This window comes from Rissa tridactyla, chromosome 8 (genome assembly GCF_028500815.1).
Source record: "Rissa tridactyla isolate bRisTri1 chromosome 8, bRisTri1.patW.cur.20221130, whole genome shotgun sequence".
NCBI lineage: Eukaryota > Metazoa > Chordata > Aves > Charadriiformes > Laridae > Rissa > Rissa tridactyla.
In genome coordinates this window covers 48542154-48564410 of record NC_071473.1, presented here as the reverse complement: position 1 = coordinate 48564410, position 22257 = coordinate 48542154, and the positions used below count along the sequence as shown (strand labels likewise).

At 39.9% G+C, this 22257-nt stretch overlaps 1 protein-coding gene across 4 annotated transcripts in view; it reads right to left on the bottom strand.

The window, feature by feature from the left end:
- The window catches only part of OSBPL9 (oxysterol binding protein like 9), a 65846-nt gene that overhangs the window by 34075 nt on the left and 9514 nt on the right, over window positions 1-22257 (bottom strand). For 2 of the 4 annotated variants that reach the window (XM_054211643.1, XM_054211644.1), the window contains exons 2-4: window positions 21845-21895; window positions 17972-18050; window positions 4406-4482 (exon numbers count right to left, since the gene is read on the bottom strand). In XM_054211643.1, the coding sequence (XP_054067618.1) occupies window positions 4406-4482; window positions 17972-18050; window positions 21845-21895 (207 nt within the window). Of the gene's footprint in view, window positions 1-1795; window positions 1899-4405; window positions 4483-17971; window positions 18051-21844; window positions 21896-22257 lie in introns of those variants that run through there. The other 2 variants (XM_054211645.1, XM_054211646.1) reach the window with 2 other exon arrangements.

Below are 22257 nucleotides of genomic sequence, written 5' to 3'. Positions count from 1 at the left end.
CACAACCTCCCTGGGCAACCTGTTCCAGTGTCTCACCACCCTCACAGTAAAGAATTTCTTCCTGATATCTGATCTACCCTCTTTCAGTTTAAAACCATTGCCCCTCGTCCTATCACTCCATTCCCTGACAAAGAGTCCCTCCCCAGCTTTCCTGTAGCCCCCTTTAGGTACTGGAGGCTGCTATAAGGTCTCCCCAGAGCCTTCTCTTCTCCGGGCTGAACAACCCCAACTCTCTCAGCCTGTCTTCATAGGAGATGTGCTCCAGCCCTCTGCTCATCTTTGTGGCCCTCCGCTGGACCCACTCCAACAGGTCCATGTCCTTCTTGTGCTGAGGACCCCAGAGCTGCACGCAGTACTCTAGGTGAGGTCTCACCAGAGCGGAGTGATGTATTGCCACTGCAAAGCCACTGACCTGGCAATGCCACAACAATGACATCTTGGGAGGGGTAAGGCAAAAAACACCAGTGGAATCAGAAAGGTACTTCTAATACTATCGCACCATGTACTGTTCAACAACTTTTCAATACACAAAGCTAATACTAGAAGAACTATGCATATTTTTAGTCATGTTTTTAATATAAGAACATACAAAAACATAGCAAGCAGAAAAGCAGAACAACAGACTCCAGTTTCAAAAATCAGAGAAATCAGATTACAAGCTTATCTGAAATGTTTCCTCCCTATTCTTGTTTCAATTGAATACAAAATTACTAATGGTCAGCCCTCTGGCCGGCTAGGATCCCTTTACTCATTCTATATATTTATGAATCAGCTCTTCCTCATTCTTCCTCACTTCCTCGACTGTAGCTCTTTCTTGCAAGCTTAGATTTGTTGGGGTGGGGGAAGTGTGTTTAACTAAGTGTTTCAAAAACAATTCCACTATAAAGACCGAAGGACAACACAGCAGGGCATTTAGGCAAAAATAAAATTAGCAAGACTAATCAGACTAGAGAACACCCAGACACCACTTCACCTCTCCACCTCGCATTAACTCCTTATCCTTTCCGATACGGTTCACACAACACACCAGCTACCCAGGTTTCAGTACACTTTCTCACGTCTAACAGAGGCATGTTTGACACTATGAAGAAAACTTAACCAAAGTCTGACTTTCCAAACTTGAAAGCTCCAGGACCAGAACATGCAGACTGAAAGACGCATGAAAACCTGAAAGGACTCGGAGAAGATGTATGATTCTGGACAAAACCAGATGCATAAAGGTTTCATATGACAGATAACCACATGGTTTTGCTTGCGACAGAAACTAAGAATCTAAGAAAATACCCTCACAGAAAATAATCTCTGCGACAGCACTCAAACCCCCCTCCGCGCCCGCTGAGCCAATAATCCTCCCGAAAAACTCATTTGACTTTATCGTCCAAATAAAAAGGAAAGCAAAAGAACATCAAGTGCACGAAGTGGCGTTTTGTTTTACATGTTAATCGAAGCAAAGGCGTGTTTGCACACAACGGGCTCCTGTAACGGGCTGAGAGCATCCCTGCAGGCGGCACCGCGACCCAGCGGCGCTCCGGGACGGAGCCGAAGCCTCACCCGGAGCCCCCCCGCGCAGGAAGCCCCCCCACCCCCGGTGGTGAGGGGCTGCTTAACGCCGATCTCCGCCGCCGCTCCCCCGGGCGGGGCAGAGCAGCGGCCGGAGCCGCCGGGCCGCCGCGGGGAGGAGGCAGCGCCCGGTTTCCAGTCAGGGAGGGGACCTGCCCCCTGAGGGGCACCCGGTAGCCCCGACACCTGCCCGCCCCCGCCCGGCCGGCCCCATCCATCCCTCCCCCGTACTCACACCGGCCATCCCTCCGTGCGGAGCGGAGCGGCGGGGCTGGCTGGCCGCCCGGCGGGGGGGAGCGGGCAAGGGCCACCCCCCCGACACCACCGGGGCGGGGGGGGCCCCGCGGCCCCGCCCCTCGCATCACGAGTAAGGCGGCCGGCGATTGGCGGGCGGGCGGCGCGCGCCCCTCCCTCCGGAGAATGGCGGTCGGCGGGAGGGGGGACGGCCCCGCCGCGAGGGGAGGGCGGGCCTGGCCGGGCCTGGCCGACTGTCAGACGCCAGGGGGTTCTGCCGGGGAGGCAGCCGGTGCCCGGCCCCACTGGTGAGGCACCAGCGCCCTGAGGGCGAACCGCGACCGGGACGGCTCTAACTCGTGAGAGACGGACATTTTGCAAGGAGGTGTAATCTCCTCGACACGGGACTAATTTCTCTTCTAATGCTTGGAGAAACCGCACTTTTAGAAGACTCTAGCGTCTGAATTTGTGAAAATATTTACTTTATGGCTAGCTGTGGTGTGCGGGTTTCAAGGTCTCAGTGTTTTTGAGCTCACCAGGTGCAGGGATGAGGAGGAACGAGACCTGGGCACTTGGCCCAAGCTGCCAACAGGATTATTTCATACCATGAACTCAATATAAATTAGAAAGTTTGCAGAGACGTTCTCTCTCGCCTGCGACAGTTGTGATCCCAAGAACTCCTTGCCCGGTTCCCGACCCCTGAGCCCTTCCCTTCCTCCCGAAGCCCTGGCGCTCGCAGTGTCCGACATTTGCTGTCCCCTGCCGGGAGTGCACAGCTTCCTGCTGAGAGAATGGGCCGAGTGCAGTCCTCGTGTATTTTGTATTGGTATTGGGATCAATATTGGTTTTTCAGTGTTATTAATGTTAATTATCCAGTCTTATTCTATTAAATCTGTTTATATTTCAACCCTCGGGTTTCCTTGTTTTTTTCCTGATTCCTCTTCCCAGGTGGGGACAGGTAATCGGGTGAAGGAATAATTACCTGAACAACAATAAATTGTTGTGGGTTTTTCAAACCATAACAGCTTGTTAAATTCTTAAATTAATATTTGCTTAGCAGCTCATGTCAATGAAGACGGTGAGCCTTGACAGTTCCTGAATCGGCGTGTAAGTGAACAGTATTCCAGCTAGTCTAAAAATAAGGGTCTCGCAAACAAAAACGCTTCTATTACCAGCACATTGAAGAAGGTGCTTGAAAATGAAAGGTGAGCACGCAACAAAAGCCCGTGAGGTATTGCGCTCAATGCTGGACATATTTAAGAGGGATGATGTTTCTTAACAATCAGTTCCAGATTTTGAATTATTCCCTCAAATATCACCAGAAAAACTACTAATGTAGGTGGGTTTTTTTAATCTAAATATGCCTTACTTGTTTTAAAAACTCCTGGAATGTGAACAGCTTATGTAAAGGGAAACAGTTCCATTATTAGCTGCAATCATGAAATCTACATCTGCCAATAAAACTACAATCTGCAGAGTGGAGTTCTTCAGTCTGTGGTCAACTAACTACTGTGTCCAGATGGAGAGATTACTTCTAGAATATTCACAACATGTTACTAGGGATACAAAGCTGACTGTCAAACTTGAATTTTTATCTAGGGATCTGCTATCCACTAGAAAATATGTAGCGGTCTTTAATAAGTCAAAAACGGCTGAAAGCCAGTGTTTAGTAGGAAATTAAAGTAAATTAACTAAGATAGCAAAAGTGCCTAAAGTTGGATGGGATAAATTCAGGCTTGTTCTAACTCTCTAGATAGGCCAAATGTCATCTAAATCAGTCTTTGTAAGCTGCTTCTCTTTCTGTGATATTTGGTATTTTAATGTGTCTTTCTTCACACAGTGTCAATCGCTAAAAGACCTAATTCTCTTGCCATACTCCAGAAGCATACCAAACCTTTATTCGACAAAAACAATCAATAGCTGTTTTAAGATTTCTACACTGTCGTCAGACAGCTTTGTGGTACAAACCAAGTATGAGAAAATCCCTTTCATGAAGCGTTTGGGTTTCTCCCCAGGGCAAAAATAAAGGCTTAGCAAGTCTTCTAGACACGTCCAAGTCTAGGATGTTGCCAGAAGCTGATCTTGGGTAACTAGTGCTACGAACCATCCTCAGTCTAGCCATCTGTTTTTAGAACCAGAAAACTGCCGATACCCAGCTTACACAGTGGACTCAAACATAAGCTATTTACCATTTTTGTCATCCAGAAAGAGGTTCAATGCTGCTGTCTCATTTTAATTTCAAAATTAGGCGGCGTACAAGCACACAACAGGCTTGACCTAAAAAGGACTAACTCCCATTTAAAAAAAAAAAAAAAAAAAAAAAGAACTGAACGTACAACACTAAGTCTGGAACCACCAATTAAAAATATGAGTTAACAAAGGGAAGTCTCATACTGACTTTTCATGATGGTAAGACATGAAAATAGTAACAGAAAGACTCAAACCTAATCTCAAGTATTTATACCGATGTCTTACTATGTCTGATTGTATAGGCTACAGAATGACCAGATGTTATACTGGATTTGTTTGAAATTAGCAGTCATGTCACTGTATTTCATTGCTTTGAAAAAAAAAGAAAGTAAAACAAGTTAAAAGTGAAAGTGAAACTTGCCTGAAGCTGGAGGGTGTGGCGGAGAATGGTGTCCTCTAAAGCATGAATCCACTTCTCTCTCTCATCAGCATCTCGAGCTGAAAAAATATTCAAAAAATGTTGTTAAATTACATGCAGCATACTAAAAGCCATAAACAAACAGATCTGGTGTCCTCACTAAATATGGAAATTAAACCGTACTATCTTTGTTAAGTCACCAAAGACACAATACCACAGTTGTCTTAATATCCTGTTTATTCTTCTGTAACATTATCGTGTTAATCTACTCTATGGTACTGGAGACTTGTTTTAAGTAATCATACAAGCAAAAAGCTTTTATGCTCTGATAGAAAATTTTTTCTGCTAATGACTCTGTACGATATATGTCAAATGAAAAATTCTAAATATAAGAATATGATAAATATGAGAAAGTTGTGCATTATTGCTATTTGTGCTTATCTGTCCCTTGTCTGTCTTTAGGAGCACACATGAGAAAAGAGCTTGCACAGACATTCCTCACTTAGTTCATTAAGTAATTTTTAAATTTTCTTAGTTACAAGAAGCTGTTCAACCTGTAATAAATCATCCAGTAATTCTACTTCAGTGTGGACATAGTAATTTTGAATAAGTTAGCCTTTCAGGTATGGATTCACAAGAGAGGACAAACTCCAACTCTAACAGGTCACCAGTGTGAATAATGAAGCACAAAGAATAATCTGAAATACATAATAAACATTTTTTAAACTCAAGGCAATCCTCCTCTAAAACTGAACAGAACCTGAATCGTATGTTAACAACAATACACACAATAATATTTTCATATATCTGCAATGGACCACCATACAGTTTTAATTAAGAATCCAAGTCAGGAAGTAATGACAAAAGATGATGATTATGCTTGTCAGTTGCAGATGGTGATAGTTAAGAAAACAATATATAAGTGATGATTAAAGGATGCAGTGGACAGCTTTCAAGGACTGGGGGGACAAGGAAGAGAAGAGGAGCTGAAGAAGATGAAGAACAGATCAAAACAGACGAAAGACACTCATCGCTTTTTTTTTTTTCTTTTTCTTTTTTACCGCGATACTGCTTTTCTTTCCCACTGCCCCCAGCAGAGACATATCACAGAATCGGAATGGTAGGGGTTGGAAGGGACCTTCAGAGATCACCTAGTCCAAACCCCCTGCCAAAGCAGGGTCAGCCAGAGCAGGCTGGGTGGGAATGTGTCCAGGCGGGTTTGGGATATCTCCAGAGACGGAGACTCCACCACCTCTCGGGGCAGCCTGTGCCAGTGCTCTGCCATTCTCAAAGTAAAGGAGTTTTTCCTCATGTTGAGATGGAATTTCCTGTGTTCCAGCTTGTGCCCATTGCCCCTTGTCCTGTCACTGGGCACCACTGAGAAGAGCCTGACCCTATCCTCTTGACACCCACTCTTTAGATATTGGTAAATATTGATAAGATCCCCTCTCAGTCTTCTCTTCTCTGGCCTAAACAGATACAGGTCTCTCAGCCTTTCCTCATAAGAGAGATGCTCCATGCCCTTGATCATCTTCATAGCCCTCTGCTGGACTCTCTCCCGCAGTTCCCTGTCTTTCTTGAACCAGGGAGCCCAGAACTGCACACAGTACTCCAGATGTGGGCTCACTAGGGCAGAGCAGAGGGGGAGGATAACCTCCCTCGACCTGCTGGCCATGCTCTTTTTAATGCACCCCAGGAGACCGTTGGCCTTCTTGGCCACAAGGGCACACTGCTGGCTCATGGTCAACTTGTTGTCCACCAGGACTCACAGGTTCCTCTCTGCAGAGCTGCTTTCCAGCAGGTCAGCCCCTAACCTGTACTGTTGCATGGAGTTATTCCTCCTGAGGTGCAGGACCCTACACTTGCCCTTGTTGAACTTTATTAGGTTCCTCTCCATCCAACTCTCCAGCCTGTCCATGCCTCACAGCCTTCTGGTGCATCAGCCACCCCTCCCAGTTTTGTGTCATCAGCAAACTTGCTGAGCGTACAATCTGTCCCCTCATCCAGGTTGTTGATGAATATGTTGAATAAGGCTGTAATAAGACATGTCACCTTCACTTTGCTAGTTTGAAAGAGTTCCTTGCTGTGCTCTAAGAGCATTTAATAAACACATGAGCAGAGTCAGTGGACTCCAGGTGAAGAAAGAAGAGAAAAATCCACAGCCATTAAATAGACTGTAAACAAACAGGCCCATATACAGATTTAGAATAGGTATTGACAATTGTTTCTAGTTCCTCATTCAAGTGGAAGGTATTTAAAAGAAACAGGAAGCCTGCTAAAAGCAAGGAAAGCTTAAGTGAGCTAGCACCTATTATGAATCAGAGAACTAAGATTCCTATCTGACTTATTTGTTACGGAGTTCAGAGGAAATATCTGTGAATTATTATACTGAAATGTACTCTCCAGCCTCAAAATGCTTTGTTTTCAATGTTCCCTTTCTCAACCTTATGTTTCCATTGCTTTTATTCTTTGGAATTCTGCAGCTCAAACCCCATCTGTACTCAAAACCACCACAGGTCTTTCAAATATGTTAAATAAACTCTCCTTTAGGAAATTATTTATTACTTTTCCACACATTCTATAAAGGGTAATTCATTGGCCAGAGGAAGGATGAGGGAGGGAGAATCAGAAAACCACAGAAGAATCTCTCTCCTATGATCCTCTGCCTTTAGGAGGAAGAAGCTGTAGATTTTTCAATGCTCCCCAAAGAAAACCCTATCGAAAAGAAGATGAACATACTGCATTGTTTACTTCAGTATATATACACTAATTATGTCAAATGAACAAAACCATCCAGAAAGAACTGACAATTTGTGTGTTTATGAGAAATAAGTAAGAATGTCTTTTTAACGCAGAAACTTGCTCCGAGTCTAACTGATGGGGCGGCCTCACAAAGTAGTGGGGCAAAGCTTCCATTACACCCAAGGTAAAAGTAAAAGCCTCGTTTGAAATCTAGCTAGTTTTTTAAAATAATACGTATTTTCACAGATACTACAAGTCAATCCCTATTCATTGTTTTTTAAAATAGTAAAGTGTGATTAACTGCTACAGGTATTCTAGTAATGATACCATTAACCTGCACAAATAAAAACAGCACTTAAGGGAAAGTGACTACTCGAAGTGTTCTCATACGCACAAAGGAAGCCTGTAGGAAGAAATTATGGTAATTAAATGTTACTTGGAACAGCAGGTAAATAACTTTCCTGCAGGAACTGCACCAACTATTAAAAAGCTGGATTTTGTCATTTGTAATGCTCTCAAAAGTTCATTAGAAAGAACTAACTTACAAGGACTCTTCCTACTAGTTCTCTATATTTTAATTGAAAATCTGAAGTAGGTGCGGAGTATGTATAGAAGTTTATAATGCAGTGAAACTAGATTGGATGAAGGGACAGAAACCCTGTGAACTCTGCTCAGATGATTGCATTAAGCCAAACACATTTTGCAGTGTGCAAATTACAATTTTTGTTTCCACGTCATGTACACTCATGCACACACAAACACCCCCTTCTTTTTTCACGGCATAGCTTACACTTGAACGCTAATTTCAATTACTGAATTAGTCAATTAGAATCAGGTGTATTTTCCTCTGACAATAATTTTAATGCTTATTAGCTTCTTTGGTTCTGCTTACCAAGAAGAGGCCCCTTTGCCTAGTCCTGACACATATTAATCAACCTTATGCTTCTTACACCAGTCACCGCTGAACAGTAAACATCTAGTTACCCATGCCATTAATCTATCAGTACTTCAAATGTATCAGTACTTCAGCTTTTCAAATGTGTGTTTGAAGTGCCAGTGGTTAACATACTTCAATGTGTGTAAAGGTTTCTTGGGTTTGTTTTCTGTTTTTCTGGGGTTTTTTAATCAACCACCTCCCACTCCCAAAGAATATCTTACTGGGAAACTGGGGTACAAGTCCCTGAGGAGCTAGGAAGTAATTCACAGGACAGAAAAATCGTGTGCTCAAGTTTTTTTGACCACGATTATTTAAACTAAAAAAGGAACAATTAAGCTGCAGACCAGTGAATTAATCCTTGTATTGCAACAGACTTCCTATGACCTTCCATACTGCCAGCAAAGAGAGGTCACTGTATTAGTTCAATACTAATCTCAATATACAGTAGCCCATTAATGAAGGTTATCACATTAAGACTTGTATGTGAAGCACCAACAGAACAGAGAAGGTTTACAGGAACGGGGAAGACCTAGAAACCAACCAATCAGTACAGTTCAAAAAACTGAACTGACTTTCCCGTGCTCATAAATAAACTAAACTTTTGAAGCTTCTATTCCTCCAACAGCCTTTTTATAGCTCTTTCTACCAGGCTTCAGCAGAAGGAAAAAAGCTGTATTTTTTCCTCATGTACTAGACATTGCAAACTTACGGCATAGCGTGATCAATCCTTAGGTGGAACACCTGAATCTCATCAACCTTGCTACTGAGACAAAGTCTCAGCCACGATAAATCCAGGAACATCACCATGAGAAGATTCCTTACCGCAGGGAAACACACAGCTTTGCAATCTTTGAAGCACTCTCTGTTCAGGACACTGGTTTAACTGTCAGATCATCTACCATCAACAGCAGATCCTCCTGGCTCTCCTTCATACACTCTTTTAAGAAAACCATGGAGAAAACAGCAGGGATGCAGTTTTTAGTAAAGCAAGCTGCGAGAAAAGTTGTATTAAATCTAATCAAAATGGCTGCTGTGAGATTAGGTGCAAGTAAAAGCCCTCTAATGGCAAAAGCGATTTAGAACTGAACAGCTGCCAAAAGATCACTGATGAAAAAAAAATAAAAATCAATGGGAACATTCAAAAAAGAGATTAGCCAGCACACCCAGAAACAATTTATGGGAAAAATCTACACACAATGGTCAGAGATGATTATCCCCCCATCTGTAGGGAAAGCTAGATATCCAAGCCGTTTTTCATTTAAAGAGGGCAACTTTGGCCAAAGACAAAAGCTCTAATATCTTTACAGCTAAAACGTTTGTGATGCACACAACATAACAGCCACTCTGCATCAGCAAATGCTGGAGCCGTTCTTCAGCAGTCAGGGGACAAGAACGCCTTGCTCATTACTCCTGTGCTCCTGTCTCAAGTACCCTGAAATCACTCCAACCTTTTTCAGGATTTGATCAGGCTCCATTTTAAAGTTAATTCCACTCCCACCCCCCCTTCACTTCCTATGGAAAAGCTACTCCAGAATTTATTTCTGCCAGCATATTTGGGATAAGGCAATTATTATCTGGTGCAAGGAATTTCACTATTATCTGTGCTTATATGAAAATGGAGGAATTGTATCTGGTTCCTCGTGACATGGAACTTCTAGAAAGAGAAGAAGGGCAGGGGGCAAGAGAGACAAGTTACTTCTTCCTAGGATGACTCTAGAATAACTATTACAAAAGACAAATAAGAAACACTGAGACATCTACATGAGAATTATCTGGCATTTAAAAAACATAAAGGCGTTACTTCAGCTGTTTATAAGTGATTCAAATGTTTTTACACGAATTAGAAAAATAAATAGAGGAGCCCACTACACTACATGAATATTCACTGTGGTTCTTAGTCTGATGGGTTAATGCCGTAATTACCTTGTCAGCTGAAATTCAAATTTTACTAGGGCATCAGCTATTGACAAAAATCTGAATACTGTCTGCAGTTGAGAGAATAGTAACAGTCCCTGTGCTTTTCTCTATTTTAAATGCCAGAATCATTAAGTCAGTTTTTACTGCAATTTACCAGCGAACGTTTGCACATGGAACCAGCTAAATCCACACAGAGCTATATATTCACTGCTGTATGCAAGAGCTTGGAATCATTAATGCCTGAAACATTGCAAATTTGCCATGATTATGTCAGTTGAGCTACTGTTACATTTTTCTAGTGGAACTAGTATTTATGAGCTCGATTACAATTTGTTCCCATATTCTTAACCTTTCACTCCTCTGTGTCTATAGTGCATCCTTCGAAAGCCACGTGTATAATTTATTGTGATATTGTGATATCTCAGGCATATCTGAGACAACACCCAATCACAGTCCTATTTATGACTAGTTCAGAGAAGCACACTTGAAAAGTATGTAACTGCATTAAAGTGAGATTTAATATGATAACAATATTTTTAAAGATGTGCATTTTTGGTGATCTGTCTGGTTGAGCTTATTCATAATATATTTTAACATCCATTTTTTACTAGAAGAAAATTCGGAACTCTTTCCTACAGGAGATACAAAGAAAGAAAAGCAATTATTTTACCAAAGAGAAAATTACAGAATGAAAAAAGTACTTAAGACAAGAATCATTGCTTCTACTGAGGAATTTCTGTAATTCAGAAAAACGATGTTTTACAGCTCCTAAAATAGTCCCTTATCTCTGAATTTCCCAAACTGCCAAGTCAGATATGGCAGGGATTTCAAAAAGTTCTATTCTACGAGGATAAGAAGGCAAATGAAATGCAACTACATTAAATGCTCTCAGCCTCTATTAATTTCCCAAATAGAGAATAAATTTTGTAATTTAGAGTTTCTATAATATTTACTTTGTTGTGAAGAGATTATATGTGTTTACATAACGTATACCAAATGCTGAAGTACAGCATAAAACAGATTACTTTTCCTAGCCTAAGCCTGATAGCATCTAAAGATTAGATATAAACAAGTTTAACAACTCTGCTCCACGATACAGTATTTACCACTAGCATTTCTAGGTCACGCACAGCAGTACTTGGAAGACAGAATATACAAAATATATCACCCCAGAATTAGCATACTGATATGCTTCTGTTTGGTTTTTTTTTTTTTCTGTGGGCATCTACATGGGCATCAGGATGAAAGAAAAACCTCAAGAATTAGTTAACAAAATCACTAGATTACTTATAAATACACAATACTGTCACAAAGCGAAATGCATATTTTATTTTCATTCCCCATGACCTACTTACAGGCAGAACTCAGTAAAAAAAGTCTATTACACCCACAGAGTCAATACAGTCAATTATGCAGCCTTCATTCTGACAAAACTTCCACCGATTTTTATGCAAAATCCCTGTATTTTCTCAGCCAAGTGCAGCACTAATGTAGTATCTTTACACAGAAATAACCAGATGACAGAGGTGAAATTCTGACTACATTGAGATTGATAGGATTTTTGCCACCAACCTCAATGGAAAGATTTTATCAGTAGTGCCCAATAAGGTGGAAACGTCACGCATCAATGGGCTGTTCCGTGGCTAAATAAATGTCTTTTTAAAGTCACTGAGGGCCTTTCAAACATAGAAAAACATGCAAGATGAAGCAGGGCTTCATATAAAACTACAAAAATGCTATAATTTCATTGCTGACGAATACCCTGCTACCACATGCAGCTCCCACATCTGTCAGTAGGTTGAACATATTTTCAGCACCTTATTTCCTCTGTATCATAATTCTGGAGCTGTCACAGTCATTACTCTCCCTTCTACTAATATTCCTCTTGATGCCATTTTCCACCCACACGTATAAATCAACCCTCATTTTGTTCTTCAGGTGCTTGACCAGTCTGCTGTCCCTGTACCTACTGGAGACTCCAGTGCAGACACTGGAGAGAAAGTCCAATCTTGTACACAAAACCAAAAGCATCAAATGGTCTCCTGTGTACAATGTATTAGTAAGATTAATCTGTGATCTTGAGAAACCAACTAAACTGCTGTTTCACTGTTACCTAAGCTCAAAAGCTTTTTTAGCAAGCTTTATATTCAGCCCATAAACATACCTCCAGGTGGAAACTTGTGTGACAAAGGAAACAGAGGAACAAGACGCTATTAGCTCTCCCTGGGAATTCATACACAACATGTAATTTAGTAATTAACCATTTTTGAATGTGGGACAATCTGCAAGTATCTGGGTTTTCACTAGAGAATGTCAATATTTAATTATTAATAATAGTAGTAACACAAAATAATACTTTATATAGTATACTCTGTGGAAATAGCTTTCAAGGTATATTTGCATCTAAAAGCCTTTGCAGATCACACTGACCTGTGTCAGAAACTGATAGATTAAGGTAGAAACTACATTTTGGCTTGGACTAAAAAAAAACAACCCAAAAACCAGAACAACAAAAATATAACCATTTTCCTTAGCCAGTAATACAGTTCTCAATTTAACAGGTCAAACTCAAGTTTATTGTTACTTGGAATTCCATGTTAAAACAGTGGGAAAAATGTGTTGAACTTCTCAGCATCCCTCCCCTCCTTAGAGTGAGACTTTTTCTGATCATTTCTTCCCTTTCAATATGCCTTTTTCTCACACTGCCAAAGCTCATCTTTCCTAAATAGTCACCAAGTATCACATATACAGTTGAGATAACAGATTCATATTGATGCCAAAAGTAACACGCAATAAATATGCTGTTTCTTCCAGAGGAAGGAAAAAAGAAAACAACTGGACACATCACACAGATACTCTTTCAAGGTATTATTTTCTTTGCTAATCTCAAGTTTAACATACATTTTGAAATCTGAAACCTCAAGAAAAGGAAAACCAAGAGGTGTTTAAATATGACCATAAAAACGGAGTGCAGACAGGCCCACTAAAAATGGCATACTCATGGTATGATTAGAAAATAGACACTTACAAATACAGGATGCTGCGGATGCAAGAAGGAACTGGCATGAAAGCGTAAAAGCACAACCATGCACCATCCTCTGCGCTCTGGTCACGAGTTCCAATTGCTCAAAGTGTTAGTGTAATACATCAGGAGCAAAAAGCAGGTAGACGGAAGAGAGAGGAAGACAGAAAAACCATACTGGAAAAGCTAAACCTAGTTGTGGTTCTCAGAGGAATTTTTGCAGTTTTGCCAATGGGGAGAGGACGAGACGGAGCCCAGAACGTTGTGCAGCAGAGATGTGCTCAGGATCACAAAGCAGCAGTTACATTTGCATTACGGAAAGGGAGGAGGACAGGTAACATAGCTCTGATGGAAAAGTATGAAGAGACAGCGCTGGAAGCTTTACAGAGCTGCTCATCCTCCTCTGCAATACAAAAGCACCGTTGAGCAGAGCACAGAGGAATTCAGTGTTTCAGCATTACCAGAACCCCAAAATTCCCTGAAAAATATTAGCTTAGGGCAAACGATGCGGTCACAGCAGTTATAAGCATCATCAAAGAAAGCAGCACAGACCAAGATTTCACACCAAAATCCCTTTCTAGGCATTTTGCAATATCAAATTTAAAAAAGCTCTCAAAACTTTTTGGGGAAAAGGCTGCAATTTATGTACCGTTATTTAAACTGGGTAATCTGATAGACTAAAGCGCCTCTTTACACCACAAGGGCAATCAGCTTCCTGTCATCTATTTGGTGGACAATGGTAAGGTTTTATAGAAGACTACAAATATTGACTGTTTCCCCCAGTAGTGGTGAAATGCAGGTCTAAAGCCATTATACTTAATTTTGATACTTAATACAAATACTTAAAATCTCAAATTCTGATACTGCTCATCAACTAAGGTCTCTGTGGACCCCAGTATATCCTTAGTAATAGCTGTGTCCCACATTAACAAAAGTTCCCTGCTTTTATGACCTTCAGGCAACCTGCGCGTATCTCTCTCCTCTCAGCTGGGATGGCAGGCAGTCACAAATCAAGCTAGAAACTGGGGCAGGATGGGGAAAAAGGAGAAATCCACCTTTACCAGCTGACAGCTTTCATGTGGTAGGAGAATAAGTTGCACAGCAACATTCGTGCTTCATTTCTCAGATACTTTTGTGGCAGGAGCAGGAAAGGAAAGACAAAAGCTAAAGCAAAATCATCTCAGATCAATGCACTGGACTGCTTCCAATCTTTCAATCCTTTAATACAGAAAACAGTGGAGACAAGACTGATTTGCCTTCCAAGGAACTGTGCTGCAGGCTGTAAAAATAAGAGCTGGGTTTTCAGGTAGTTTAAAAATTGGAATTCTCGTTGCTGCATACAATGTGTGTTTAGTGAAGTATTTCAGTCCAAATAAAAGCTATTATTGCTTCAGGTTAGACAGCAATTCAAATATCAAGAATACAATACCCTTGACAGACTATCTTGAACATCATGTTCCCACTCTTGAATTTAAGCCACGAGCATCCTCGTGAGCAGAAAGAGCAGCTAAGTGATATGAAGGATAGAACTGACTTTCCAAATGGAAAGAGCTTATAGCTAGGTGATGATATGAAGACATTAAAAGCAGGAAAAAAAAACAAAACCCCACAGTGTCTGAAGATTATGGATCATTTAGAATAGGGACATGTATCACAGCAAGAAAAAATGTATTATCAAGAAAGAGCTTCCTGACAGGAAGGTACATTAGACTGTTATCCCAAATGTCTTGTAGCAACTTGAATGGATTTTTGCATCTAATCTGAACAAACCCATGAGGGCGTGCTTGGAAATCTACCTAATTCAGAAGCCTTAAAATCAAACTGTGAAACTGGATGTACAATATGATCAAACAAGGACCAATGGGGAGATGAAATACATTACTTTTAAATATATTTTTAAATTTCTGTGGACATTCTACCCCCCCTTCTCCCTCCAGTGTGAACAGGTATCAATACAGCTGTACGTAACAATAAAATAAAGGGAAAAAGTCTGCTGGACACTCTGGCAGAGCTAAAGTTAAGCTCACAAAACCAAAACATGCTGTTTGTTTTATTGCCCATATTTATTCAATTCACTTCACTCTTTTATACCCAGGTACCAAGTACATGGATACCATTTGATATGTACACAGTCATCATTCACAGCCTACATTTTCTTTGTAATAAAAACTTTTTACATTTTACTAATGTTCAATGCAGAGATGGCCACTAGGAAGCACATTTGCAAGCAGAATAGAGGGAGACTGTCACAGGAAGCATGAAAATATCAACTACACACTGGAAAGACTCAGAATTTCCCAAGACCCAGTGGCAGGCAAATCTTAGCGGGAGATGCTGGAGGTTTAGCGCTTCAAAAATTCAGTTACACACATACACACACATATAGAAACAACATCCCTGAGAGAAGTTGATCAGACATCTTTAAATGACTTATTTGCCCTTCCTCTCATTCCTTACATCTCTGGAGTGTTAGACAGATGTGCAATTTTGAGCAACTGACATTAGGAAATAATTAATGAACCCAGTATGGAGTTTTTCCTTCTTTTCCCGAATTCAAATTCTATCACTGCCTGTCAGCACAATTTCACTGGGACCAAAGAAGATTCAAGTCTTCACCAACCAGTACTTAAAGACTGAATACAAGAAAACATTTTTCTTCCGCAGCCCGAAACTGTTCCACTGCAGATGGGACCTAACTTATGCACAGGTCAGTGGATCTTTGAAATCTTGGTATTTTTAAAGTTCTGTCGTTTTCCCAACTAGGCTCCATGTTGTTTGGATCTCTGGCTGTCTTTGAGAATGAAGGCAGGCAGCAAGAAGGAAGGAAAAGATTGTATCTTTTCAAAAAGTTGCCATTTCTGAAGCAGTCCTCTCTTGTACAAGACTTCTTTTATAAAGGATGAATTTATTTAAGGCTATGACCAAAAAGTCTATCTGATTGTGTACTAAAAAAAACTTAGAAAGAAATTTTAAGAAATACTGTATGTTTTCTTGGATTATTCCCAGAATATTCTGGGAATCTGTTCTACATAATCTATGAAGTCTCAGAATACATATTGTAGTATTTACCTTATTACCCATTCACCATTCATGACTGATAGTGACCTATATTTCACATAAATTAAAGCCCGTGTAATACTGAATTAATTTAATATAATAAACATTTTTATATATATATATATGACATAAGGATTGCATGAGGTGAGAATACATTTACAGTGACTGTAAGAACTACAGATATAGATCCAAAGAGCTGTTTTATACTGAAATATCCCAGCACTAATATCTTGCCTGTCTTTTTACATTTTTGCTTTACAGCCACATATACTAATACTGTGCTTCTATCATTACAGTTTGCTGGATATCAGGGATGTTATCTTCATAATATGCTCATTGAAAAAGCATAACACAAAAAACAGCATACAAGATCTTAGTACCACACTAAAGGAGCACACATGAATCCTGACCTGATATGAAATGCACACAAATTGAGATTACAAAGCATGAGATGTTACGTGACAAAACTGGTGTTCAAAAAATTATCAATATTACTCAGAGCAGAACATTACTTGTATCAAATACTAGCAGTCTTCTTTTAAGACATATGACTACCCAAAAGAGAATATAGCATATAAGAAATCAGTGCGTTAAAAAAAGTATATCTTAGTAACTAAAGATGAGAGATTTCTAGATTTACCTGTATCAAATTCTCAAATATTCAGCAGTATTTAGCTTCATAGTACTGAAAGACTGCCACAGTATGGTATTCCATTACTGCACTAGCAATTAGCTTGCATTTTATCAGTTATCCTTGGGAACAGTAGATTTAACTATTACTGTGAGCTCAGCATTATGAAGTATGTTTATGAGGCTTAATGCAGTGAAAAGCCAGAGTACAGCAGCAGCATTTAGGAAGAACTGTAGCACAAGAAACACAGATGCCAGTGACAATATGGTGTACAATTAATATTAATCATTAGAAATATTCTCAGAAACACAGCAGTATTAATAATAACTCCCATTTCCAAATCACTGATTTAAAAATATGAACAGTACAATATAGGTTATAGAATTATTCCAGTTTATATAAATAAATACGGCTGCTTACATGCAAATGTACCTCTTGCATATTTACAGTTTCCGGCTCTATGCAAAGCAATTAAGTGATTTAGTCACTACATTTTAGAGGAAAAGCAAAAGGACTAGCAAATGTCAGTTGAAAAATATTTTCTTCACACTTCCCTAGGATTCTAACAGTCAGAAAAGAGAAGTTCTCTAGTCAATATTACAATATTTTGTTCTACTGATGCATATAAAATAATTTAAGGAGTACATAACAATTATATAGTACCTTACCCTTTCTACCGGTGAACCATAGCATGCAATGACGAAACATAGCAGTGGCAGATGGCATTGGTGTTAGTAAATGTGAATAAAAGGATAATAGCAGAGAAATGGTGACTGGCAGACAAGACACAGAAATGTAGATGAAATGAATGCAAGCTGGTAAATCTTGAAGCAAAGCTCCACCTTGAAGCCAAATGTTGCCTCTTGTCTCCTCATAATTGAGCATTAAGTTCTATTTGGATACAAATTGCAACCTTCAGACCAGTCTTGATTCTCTTCATACAGAAATGCATAATTGTATCTTGATAACGATGATCAGAAACATTTTGTAAGCGAAACCCATAATCAGAAGCCCATGACTTTCTCCCCTTGAGTGATTTATTCTTTACATTTTTAATCTCCAAATCCTGCCAGAGCTACAGTCGCTTTCTAGCACACATGTATCCACTGCAGATGTAAATCCCTGCCTAACCTGCAGCACCCCTGAATCCAGAATGTTCTCAGTGTGCTCATTCATGCTGTTCTGTTGCCAAACGTTTAAAATCATCCATCAAATACAAGTGGAATCTATTATAAGAAAAAACAATCTCTTCTTTCAGCTCACCCTGAAAATGGAAGGTTTTCTGATCAACAGTTATTGTGAAGGTGCTGTCGTCCTCATCGTCTATACCAATCACAGCTCCCTGTGAAACAAAGAACAAAATCCTGATAAGGCAAGCAGTGACATCAGCAGCATACACTCTATCACTACACCACTGGAATTTAAAAAGCATTGACAAACTAGAAGCAAACCGAATACTGTAAAGAGCAGAAAGATTCTCTGTTTAATTACAGGATGCAAGTCAGTTCTTTAAAAGAATAAATTTTTAGCTGCAGAAAAAAAACCAGTAATTATTTGTAAAACAGTGATTTTCTGGATAATAATATGCATCTTTTATTTTTGTAAAGGAGGTGGCTTTACATTACAGCATCTTTATAGTAAACAGCTTTGTACTACATTCCAACTTATATTTTAAAGAAGAGTGAGGAGCAGTATTTTATAAATATTTTCCATATATAAAAATACTAATTCATTGATACTCTACAAAAACAAGCTCTTGACCTGATTTTACCTCCCAGCCTATAAAAAAACCAAATCATTCTAGCAGAATGAATTTAGCCCATCATGTCATGTCCCTGGTACACTGCATGATCTAATTTTCAGTCCCTAAGTAAATATTAACAGTAAGTCAACGGGATATATCAAAAGCAGCTAGCTTTGTCTTCTAATTCCTCATGAATTACTTGAAGGAATGCAAATAAATTGTAGAGTTAAAGGCCATCTGTGCTCAGCTATTTACAAATCTATCTGCATCTTCTTCATTCCTGCCCCCACCAAACACTTAATAAATAACACAGTTTTTTACCCAGGAGAAGACGACCCTTGAAAAGTACCATTCCGTGCCTCTGCCAACTCCAAGAAATTATAACATTTAGTTCAAAAATCACCAACGGATTTACTCAGTTTCCCTTCTCCTCCTCCAGGAGACACAGCATCAGGATCTGGTTTATCCGTCCCCCTCCCACAAACATCACTGGAAGACGCACATATGTAAAGGGTAAATTCTGCCCTTACAGTCAGAGTAAACAGCAAGTAACAGTAGTACAAGCATTTGTGAGTCAATTCCAACAACAGCTTCATTTCATTCAGGCAAGTATGATACAGCAAAGACAGAGCAGGGGGTTAGGTAAATATCAGGCTGGCCAAAACATAAGAATTGTTTTGGTTCAGACTTAGGGATCTGAAACAATCCTATTCACGCACATTCTTCACAGCCCCTATACGAGGTTTCTGGCCAACGGTACCAGCTCATGTGTGGCTGGGACTACGCCGGGCCACATAAGACACAGTGGAAGGAATGGGTCCTATTTTAGAATAGCACCAACCATATGTAATTCAAGGTTATACAGCGGGAAAGGATAGCTCCAAACTGTTTTTCTTCCCCTCCACAGCCAAAAATGTACCATTTAACTTCTCCAAAATAGTATCTTCCATAGACTTTTCAAGGACAGCTCTGTGATCACTGCAAAAGAAGCCCCCCAAAAGTAAAATGAAACCTGTATAATTCTGAATACTTTTAGTGCAAGGACATAACAAAAACCAGATGACTAGCCATTACATTCAGAGACTATCTGGTAATCATGCAGTGCACCAGTGATATGACACAATGGGCCAGATTCAGTTTGCCAGAATGATTTTATATTTTTTTTTAACAGACTGATAGACAAAAAATGTCTAGCACTTTAAGTACACATTTTGCTACACAATAAATCTGAATAAATCACAGCAAGTTGTACAAAATCACGGTCCGCCTTCTCCTCACCAGCTCTGTCAAAATCTGTTAAGTCAGACACCAAGAACATGACAAAGATACCCTCCTCAGAGAATATAGGTAAATCTAACGGAAGGCTAAAAAGGGCAGACTAGGACAGCTAAGTCCTGCCTCCACCCTAAGTGGTGGGAGGAACCTGAGGAGCAAGAAGAGCACATCACTGCGTGATCTCAGCACAAAGCTACGTAAAGTGCACACACTCTAATTGCAATGTGGAGCCAAAAGGTCCTGAGCGTAAGCATAGAAGATGCTTCTGTTGTTTGCAGATCATACATATGCACAAGAAAAACTAGAGTGTGAAAGTTTAAGTGTATATACCAGAAAACCTAAGCATAGTACAGATGACATAGATTCCTCTATGAAGACACCTTCCTAGATACACTGTCACAGTCAACAAAAGAATTTGAAGGTGAAACTTCAGGCCTGGGAAACATGGGTATCAAGAGCAAAGAGGCGAGGAACAAGCTTTTAAAAATCCATTCAAGAAAAAAGGAAGTATTTTAGCCAAATTGCTTAAATTACATGTGTGTTTATGTTCACACCTACAGTTACAAATCAACAATTACTCTAAACAGAAAACCTCTTTGATAGAATTTCAGACTGCAGAAGCCCATCTGTTCAGTTATCAGTATCACTGTCATCTGCCAGAAGAGCTGCTTTACAAAAGCAGAAAAAAGAAAAGATTCCTTCCTCCCTCACAAAAAAAGCACCACACACGTTCAGAGAAAGGATGGGGGATACAGCAAATCTTCAGAAAATTCCGAAGAGTAATTTGGGGTGGAAGAGTGGCAGGTGGGGGAAGAGAAAGGGATTGTTTTATGTTAAATACATATAAAGATGGATCATGCAATATTGAACAGATTGTTCACTTTTAATATTTCCTAAACTGACAGGCTGAGGCCAACCTCCACATCGACAGGCTCACAACACTATTAAAGCAGGCATGATTTTTCAGACTAAATTTTTCTACACAGTGCAAAAATCATCCTCATTAATCTTTGGGAATGTAATGCTCTAGACAGTGTCTTGAGTTTATATTACCCGTAAAAAATTTTAAATTAAGATATCAATACGTTAAACAAGATAAAGTGCAAAAAAGTAATCTGGAATCCAGGTAAATGGAGACTCTCTGTATGAGTCCCAAAAGGTTACCGGTACCCCTTTATTGGGCCCACAGAAAGACTAGGAAGGAGTAACAGCTCGAAGAAGCAGAGGTGTCAGACAACAGCTCACCTTCCCTAGGCTTCTTTCAAGACTCCTCAAACTGCTCCCACTCATACCCATTACTCTCCTGACTCCTTCCCCCTATTTACATCAGCTCTTCACAAGATTGCTGCACACTGGAACCAGAGATTCCACGAGAAATGGGAAAAAATATAGAAGGATGACAAGGTAGAAACTGGGCATGTGTAAAGACATCACTGCATTCCCAGCTCACTTCAGTACTGTCACTTCAAGCTACAACAGCAGCATTCAAGTTAAATGTCCCAAACCGGAGTGCCTCAAACAGGCAGCTCTCACCTTCCCCACACTGCATCTTCTTACCTCTCTTTCCCCATTTTGTACCTCCACCAGCTGATATTTCAAAAACTTTGCCTGCCGTGTTCTACCTTCCCTTTCCAGTCCTCCTAAGCTCAAGCACAGCCAAGCGTCAGACCTAAAGAGTGTCCAAACTGGCAGAATGGAGGGCACAGCAAAAGAATAAAGGCAAATCAGAAGCCCAGAAGGAAGCCATTTTGCAATGAGTTCTTTAGGTACAGAACATATATGTATACACATACATATCTCCACGCAAAGAAATGAGAACTGCAAAAAGCAACTTTTTCATAATGTGCTAATACTAACCCATCTTACTGTCATATAATGCTTTTTTATACCATGTATAAAATGTATAATGCTTTTATACGATATATAAAATAATAGAATGTAATTAGCCCAGCATGTCACTTGACCTCTAATGTTTTCTTTCTTTAAATACTTTCACTATTTCAGTACTTCGCTGAGTCAGGAATAGAGCCCAAACCTCAAAAGTCTCCTTGCAGTTCTCTCCATTAGGCCATATTATAGACAGTAAGTCATTAAGTATGGAATAAAACAACACTTACTCTGAGCCTAACACACCCTCGGCGCGATCCTCTCATCATTTTGTCTTTTGACTGAAACAGAAAAAAACAGATCACTGCATTAACAGTAGGAACTGTATAAAGAAAGCAACTGAGAAAAGAATGAAGCATTTTTGTATAATGTTTTATTGACTGATGAAACGAGATGCAACTTCTGTTACAAAATAGGAGGTTAGTTCTCACACAAAAGAAAGTACGCAACCATGGTATGAAAAATTAATCCTTCAAAAAATAAGATTACAATGTCCCACTTCAAGAAGTTTCATAGATACCTTGAAGAAATACTTAGAAGATGCAGTCCACACCTTTACAGAAAGTAAAAAGAAGTGAGGAAGAAAGGAATTAGAAAATATTAAAAATGGGCAGTATAGTGATTTACATCTCCCTCTTTCTCT